This window comes from Camellia sinensis, unplaced genomic scaffold (genome assembly GCF_055761805.1).
Source record: "Camellia sinensis isolate YWXY unplaced genomic scaffold, ASM5576180v1 Unanchor4, whole genome shotgun sequence".
In the NCBI taxonomy this organism is placed as follows: Eukaryota; Viridiplantae; Streptophyta; class Magnoliopsida; order Ericales; family Theaceae; genus Camellia; species Camellia sinensis.
In genome coordinates, this window is record NW_028129277.1 from 4445340 (window position 1) to 4453841 (window position 8502).

The window sequence follows — 8502 nt, forward strand, 5'->3', positions numbered from 1 at the left end:
TTAAAGGGTGGGGGCTTGGAGTTAAATACATGTAACTTATGTAGAATTAAATTAGGTTAGGTAACCTAATTCGGCTAGGGAAATTCCTGTTTTGATAAAAATAAAATAGTAATGCTAACCAACAAGATTCGAATTAATTCAAGTAACCGAAGGGCTTTAAGAAAATAATTCAAACATTAGGATCTTTAAAGTGAATACATATTTCAGGGGCTTTACAGAGGTAGCCTCCAAGAGTTTAAGTACCATCTGTCTGTATGGTGCGGATTAATATTGGTAATATGCATTACCCTGAATCTAACCATATCAACAATACACTTTATAACCACCTCTTCAGGTAACATATCCTTCCTAAAAACTCTATTATTCCTAGCAATCCACAGTTGGTACACAGTACAAGCAAATGCAAGCTTAGTAATAACAGCACCTAATGATTTCCCTTTCACAGATTTGGCAATAATCTGGATCAAATCATTCCATTGAGTGGATGGCCAATCAACATTTATTTTGCCCTTTATGCAAGTCCACACTCTTTCAAAGAAAGGACATGCAAAGAAGAGGTGGTTATGATCTTCACATGAATGGTGGCAGAAAGCACACACAACAGATTGAGACACACCAAAAATTTGCAATCTATCACCTGTGTTCAATCTGCCCAGAATGGCCATCCAAACCACAAAGCTAGCTTTAGGGATATTATGAGGTCCCCGAATAATTCTAGACCAATCTACTCTATCAAAATGGTGCCTTAAGGAGTTCCAAGTGGATTGAATGGTGAATTGTCCATTAGCAGTAGGACACCAATCAACAGCATCAGACCCACCAGTAGGGAGAAAAGTGGAAGGGGTACTATTGATGAGGTCCATAATCTCCCACGAAGAGAGGAAAGGCCATCTCCAAGTAGTGCTCTCCACAATCTCACTAACCATAGCATTGATACCCAGTGCAGAATCATAAGCAATTCTATCCCCAAATTTATCACACAAAGACCCCATAGTGTGCCAGTTATCAAACCAAAGGAATATCCTAGAGCCACCACCCACTCTGTGTTTGATTAAAGGGTATATAATAGGTCTCAGAGAGAGAATTTTCCTCCAAACCCATGAGGGTCATTTGGTATCCAAACTTCCCAAAAACTTCTATTAAGAATATAAGCCTTAACCCAAAGACACCACATAGATTCAGCACTCCCTAAGAAAAGGAACCAGACATTCTTAGCAATAGCAGCCTTATTCCACATAGTGAGGGATTTAAACCCCAAACCCCCTTCACTTTTACGAGAGCAAATCCTATCCCAAGAGACCTTAGCCCTATACTTCTTCAGCTCGCAACCAGACCAGAAGAAAGCTCTAAATAGACTCTCAATGGACTTGATTACTTTCTTGGGAAGAATAAAAAGAGAGGTCCAGTACACTTGCATAGAGAGCAACACAGATTGGATCAGTTGAGCTCTGCCGGCATAAGTGAGACACTTGTTTGTCCAGCTCTTAATTCTCTTAGTTATTCTCTCTACAAGCTTATCACAGTCAGTGGCCTTAAGCTTAGTGGACACTAAGGGAACCTCTAAGTATCTCACAGGCAAGGTACCTTTATTGAACTCACAAATCCGAAGGATCTCATCTCTCAAATTCCTATCACATCCAGAAAAGAAAATGTGACTCTTGTTTGGGCTAGGAGACAACCCAGACAAGACTTTAAATTCTTCCAACCCATTTTTAATGGACTGAACAGTGAACACATCACCCTTACAGAAGATCATCAAATCATATGCAAAGCATAAGTTAACCATCTTTGTTTTATCACATCTCCAATGGAATTTGAAGTCGGGATGAGAAGCCTTCTCAGCCAAGATTCTAGATAACACCTCCATGACAATAACAAAAAGATATGGGGGCATAGGGTCACCTTGCCTCAACCCTCTCTCCCCCCTAAAATAACCATGAAGACTCCCATTTATGCAAATAGAAAAAGAGGGGCTAGTCATGCAAGCTTTTACCCAATGTATAATGTTAGGGGGAAACCCCATCGCTGTTAAGACATCAAGAACAAAATCCCACCTAACATTATCATATGCTTTCATAATATCCACTTTCATAGTACACCTGGGAGAAGGTGATGATTTGTGATAGCCCCGCATAAGTTCTTATGAAAGGAAAATATTGTCAGCAATTCTTCTCCCAAGAACAAAAGCTGATTGGACAGGGTCAATAATATCATTGAGGACAATTTTAATCCTATCAACAATAATCTTAGATATGCATTTGTACATAGTGTTGCAACAAGAAATTTGTCTAAAATCTCCCACTTTTTCGGCATTCAGGGTCATAGGAATAAGCGTAATGGTTGTGCTATTCAATTCTTAGAGCAATTCCCCCGATGTAAAAAATGATTTTATCGCTTCAATAACCTCTTTTCCCACAACATCCCAAGATTTGAGAAAAAAACCCGCCGAATAGCCATCAGGGCCAGGGGCCTTGTTAGCTTTTAGAGATCTGAAAGCATCAATGATCTCCTTCTTAGTAACCTCCCTAGCAAGATTTTGGTATTGTGCAGCAGACACTTTCTTAGTGATAAGACTTCTAATCCTACCATAACCATTATAATGGTAATCAAAAGGCTTCCCAAACAAACCAGTGAAATAGTCCACAAAAGTATTATGGACTTCCTCACTCTTAGTAACTCTATCCCAATTAGGAAGCTCAACACTGTGAATCCTCCCCCTATTCACATTACCCTTCACAGTTCTAAAGAAGAACTTAGAATTCCTATCCGCCAAACCTAACCATTGGATGCAGGATTTCTGGTGGGCAAGACTTTCCTCAGCCTTGTTAAGATCCACATATCTAGCATAGGCATCCCTTTCCTCCTCCTGAAGAGTTAAATTTAAGGGATCTTTATCAAGCTTGATCTGGGAACTAAGGAGTAATTCCTTAGCAATAACAACTCTATTAGAGATATTGCTATACTCCTTCTTATTTAACTCTTTCAAAATGGGTTTAAGGGTTTTAAGCTTTTGACAGACCTTAAACACTGGAGAACCCCTAACATATTTTCTCCAAACACCATGCACTCTAGGGAGGAATTCAGTGTGGTTAGCTCAAAAATCAAAAAACTTGAAGGGTTTTCTAAATTTGGCCACCTCAAATCCAAGATGCACAACCACTAAGGAATGGTCAGAGACCCCAGGAGGTAAGAAATGTGCATATGAGTTGGGGTTAACAGTTAATCACCTCTCATTAACAAGGACTCTATTAATCTTTGATGTAATATAATTCCCACCCCTACGCTTATTAAACCACGTAAACTGACAACCCTTATAGCATAAATCTTCCAGGTCAGAGTCCAAGATTGTACTATTGAATATTTCATTTGCCCTACACCAATCCTCCTTCCCCTCCCCCCCCCCTCAATTTTTCGTATGGAAAGTGAACAGCATTGAAATCACCAATGAACAAGGAGGGACAACTAGCATAGTTGATGGCTATTTTCTGGAGCTCACAAAAAAATGGAAGCCTCAACTCATGCTTATTATCCGCATACACAAAAGTAGAAAAAAAACTGAAGTCACCATCAAAAACATTGACCTTTACAAAAATAAACTGGTATGATTTTTGGACCAGAAAAATGTCACAAAAATTTGGGTCCCAGCATACCTAGATTCTGGTTGGCAAATCTGGTTGTGAATTGGACAAAAACTTCGAATTTTTAAAGCTTTTCTCAAAAATTCTAGCTTCATTTTCCATGTCAAACGGTAAGTGTGAATTGAGAAGGACAGTGAAAGGAAATTTTTGTGGTAAAAGAAATCGATAAGTATATTTATATTGAGTGGAGACAAGAGGACTGGAACTTAAATTTGGTTGGTGACCTCACTTACCCCATTCGTTATGAAAGTAAATAGACTAGAAATATTTTGAATTACCAAGACCATTGTTGTGAAGACTTAACTTATTAGTGAGCAAGAGCCATAAAGTCGTTAATTTAGAACTCATTTATTTATTTTGGGTTTAATTGTTGTAGGATGCATGTGCCATTGGAAACGCGATTAAGTGGTGAATATTTCCTTATTCTTTGAAGAATTATAATATTTGGGATTGTTGCGATTGATAGCTTACGAGTTGCATGCAATTGAATACTTGAAGAGGATTGGATTAAGAGCACTCTTGGGGTTATGGATGAAATGTTTATATGAGGATTAATTCAAGGCTTGTTCCTTTATTGCGATCTAAAAATGAGTGATCATTAGGATAAAACTTATGTGGTCTATGTTATTTAGAGATGTTATACCATCAATTAAATTCGGTGTTTCTGACATGGATCATTAATATGTCATCTTGCGTGTGATGGGTAAATATTGACCATACACCTAAGTGAGTTGTTTACAACCTCCAGAATTACATGCTCTTTGTATGGAACTAATGGCATAGATACCCGCCTTAGAGTCTGTTATTGATAATTTATGATTCGGACATGAATCTCTAGATAACTACTGTAAGGAAATTGGTAGACCAAAATTGAGTTTGTTATTGAGGTTGTATCAACACTTATTGATGTGAAAAGTTTCATATGAAACGTGACTAAAAAAAAAAAATCATGAATATTGTTTATGGTATGTGTGAGGTACTAAGTGATATGTGATTAATTCAATAAAATATCTAAGTAATGTGATAGATGAAAGTAGTACATTGTGGCTAATATGATTTGTGACTCAACTATTGGAGAGTTTAGAATTCTTTCGTATGGATATGAGAAACTTGTGCTGGAATGCTGAGATATTTAGATTGAGAAGATTCCGATGTATGAAGACCATTATTTTAAGTGCTTAAACTAAATGTAAGCAAATTGTTTATATGATTAATTTAGGCCCTATCCTTTTGTTTGAATTGTTTAGGTCTACGAGGAATTGATTTTTTTTAAGGCTAACATTATGTATTAAGAATTTCTATGGGTCTGATTTAATGCTGTTCGTATAGAGTATTAGAATATATGATAAGCCAATATTGTTAACATGCCTAAGCAAGTAGTTGTGACTTACAACGAATAAAACCAATATTCGGATTAGATGCGATGCTCAGTCTACTTCGAAGTCATTGGAACAAGAACATAGGAGTTTTATGGACAATGTGTTTTATACTTGATGTCATGAAGCTGACTTTAAGACACTCTAAGAAGACTTTGATTTTAAGTGGTTGATATTTTAATGTAATTTGGGAGTTATGACAATTGGGATTTGATCCGTATTTGATTTTACTAATAATTTATTTTGGAAAAAGGAATCATGGTGTCCAAATATGAACAAGTAATTTCTTGTTACGGGATTTGGGTTTGCTCTTTGTAGTCTGTGAGAAATCTGATTTGAACTAATAAGTTTAATTACTTGGGCCTCCATTGAAGTTGAGGGTTTGAATCTAAATTTGGTTATTTAAAAATTTAGACCTCATTTATTAAGACCACTATTGAGAGCATTTAAATCATTAGTGAGCAAAGATATATAAAGTAATGGATCCGGGATTCATGTGTTTATTTGGTTCAATGGGTGTAACATGAAAATATCAATGGAAACATAATTGGGAAGTGAATATTTCTTCATCTTTAAAGAACTATATATTTAGGAATATTGTGGAATCAATGGAGAGTTGCATAATACTGTAGATGTATGGACTAAGCTAATTTCAGGATTTCAAATGACAATCAACATTAGATCGATTTGAAACTTAAAGGGAAAGAGTTAGCTCATGGACATCCCTGGGATTATGGTTTTACCATTTGGGGTATATGACTTGTGGATCAATAAATTGAAATGTACGAGGTTTGTGAATAATAAGATGATGTTCTGATGTAATTGAGTATTATTATCAATTGGGTTACCAATTAGTCAGTAAATGAGGAATTAATCGTGATTCTTGAAACAACTTCATTGAGATTGACTGTATAGGATTGTGAACTGTTAAATAGTTGAAGGATGTTGTATATCCAAGATGAAACTAGACTTGTAACAAGTTTGGAGGACCAAACTTCTTAAGGTGGGGAGAATGTAACGACCCCAAAATGCGTATCAGAAATTACCTTTATGTAATTATGGGTTAATGTGATTTAATTTAATTATATCTATTCGAATTGAAGAATTATCTGTTGAGTTACGACTTTAAAACTGCAATTGACGATCTTTGTGCGTTCTGGAATCGAAATTGAGTACATAGATATGTTAACGGGAATTTTCAGAGCCATTTGGAAAAATTAATTGGAAATTTATTTTGTCTGATTCGTTAAGGTGTGTTTGGGTGGTTAACTTTGCACTGCAAATTGAAGGCCTTAGAGGCTTCAGAAACCAGAACGAAGTACATAGTTATGATTAGCATAATTTTTAGAGTCATCTGGGAAGTTTAATTAGAATTTGATTTCGTACGATTCGTAAGGGCGCGTTTGGCTCTCCCTACTTGTGATAAGCTTTTATATATATATATATATATATGATATGAGTTGTGGAACTCATTAGTTGGAGTCCAAAAATATCTAAGGGAGAGGGAGAGAACCACGAGAAAGAGAGAGAGAGAGAGAGAGAGAGAGAGAGAGAGAGAGAGAGAGAGAGAGAGAAGAAGAGACAAGTTTCTCTAAGAGAGAGCTTAACATTGATGGGGGTTTGAAGATAAATAGAAGAGATTGAAGAGAGGGGAAGAAGATCAACCATGGAAGCTTGGAAAATTGAAGAGAGCTAAGAGAAAGGGAAAGATTGAACAAAGGTACGGAAGTCTATCTTGAACCCTTATGGTTAATGCATCAATTTCATGAAATCATAATGATGTTGGAAGGTTTGAAACCTATTTGGGTTAGGGTTTATGAATGTATTTAATTGAGCTAAATTTAAGAAATTAGAACTTGGGTCCTTTGATTTTGGTTATGATTGGAGCTCAATCTTGTGAATACCATAAGAAATGAACTCTAGATTGTCCATGGAACAAGATCATGCAAGAATCAAGTGTGTTTGTGGGTTGTGTTTTGAGAATTTTAAAGATTATGAAAGATGGAACATTGATCTTGAAATTGAGGCAAAGATTGATTTGTTTGAAATGGAATTACACTTGAATGATGTTAGTTTATCATGTTATGGGGTAATTTTACATGTTTTTGGGTGAGTAGAGTTGAAACCAAGCGTAGAAATGGAAAGAACAAGCGTTAGAGCCAACAAACATTTCCGGACAGCAGAACTTGCCCAGAGCCGCATGTGCGACAGGGATTCCCACACGTGCGACAGTCCATTCCAGCACCCAAAAATGATTCTGAAATAAAAGCACCATGTCCCGCACATGTGGCTCAATTCTCGCACGTGCGGCCCTGTTTCCCGCAGGTGCAGGACTGCTCTGTCTCAGCCAACTTCAAATAAGCATATCTCTTGCATCCGGACTCCGTTTTAAGTGATTCTTGAGTCTAAATTCAATCCCCGGAAGTCTAGTTTCCAATGGTAGTGGTCTTACTCCCAAATTCTAAGTACACGAATTGATATGCCCAAATTAGTGAAGATTGTTCACTTTCTGTCTACCAGTTTTATACCACTTCTTCTTGTAAACCATTTTCCTTTCGATTCCTCCTATTTTCCAAGACACAGATTATGACCTATTGAGGACTAATGAGTTTAGAACCAACATGACTAATTGATTAAAGAACAAGTAAGGGTTTGGTTATATTCTTATATTATGCTATGTGCATTGTGTTTGTAGGTCAAGACGAGGACATCATCACATCGCTACTAAAAGCCCATCATTGTGAGTAATAGTAGTGTAACAGTATGTTTTACTTACTTCTTGTGATTATGATTTATATATTGTTGTTTGTGAATGGCATATACTATTGACATTGTGCTTTGATTGAATTAATGGACATAATTGAACGATAGCATTGATATGGACATAAGCTCGTTTTGTTCCTATTAATAAAAGTGGGCCCGAGGCCGTTATGATGTGAATTGTTTATGACTCATGGCCCTAAGGCCGAGGGAGATGGAGACATGCCAATGCTCCGTCTACCCTATAATGATATGAACTGTATATGACTAATGGCTCTACGCCAAGGGAGATGGAGACATGACGATGTTCCATCTTCCCTATATTGCTCTGCACAGCTGTTGTAATGTTAGGCCTATGGTCGTTTCGTATCATATAGGGGCCCGAGGCCGTTCTGTATTACATGTGGGCCTGAGGCTGTTTTGACATATGGTTATGGATAAGACCTGTATATGATTTACTATATGTTGATTTATATTCTCCAAGGCCATGCTCATTCACCTAACCTCCTTACATTGCTATTATTCACTGAGCCTTGCTCACTCTGTTTTTATGTATATTTATGTAGGTGAGCCATCAGGGACCAACGCTGGAGTTGTATTGAGGTCCACCTCTCTGTCAAGCCGCCTAGATTACGCCTCCCCGTCGAGGCTTTAATTTTGTATTGGAGAATTATGTCTTTTATTGAGTCCTATGTATTTGTGTGTGAGATCTATATAAGTTCTGTGAT

The 8502-nt window shown here is 37.0% G+C and overlaps 1 protein-coding gene across 1 annotated transcript; it reads right to left on the minus strand.

Annotated features, from left to right (window-relative positions):
- Positions 1 to 212: 212 nt before the first annotated feature.
- LOC145816747 (uncharacterized) lies at positions 213 to 992 on the minus strand. The gene has a single exon (XM_082912694.1). The coding sequence runs from the start codon at positions 990 to 992 to the stop codon at positions 213 to 215; it is 780 nt and encodes a 259-aa protein (XP_082768820.1).
- Positions 993 to 8502: the final 7510 nt, after the last annotated feature.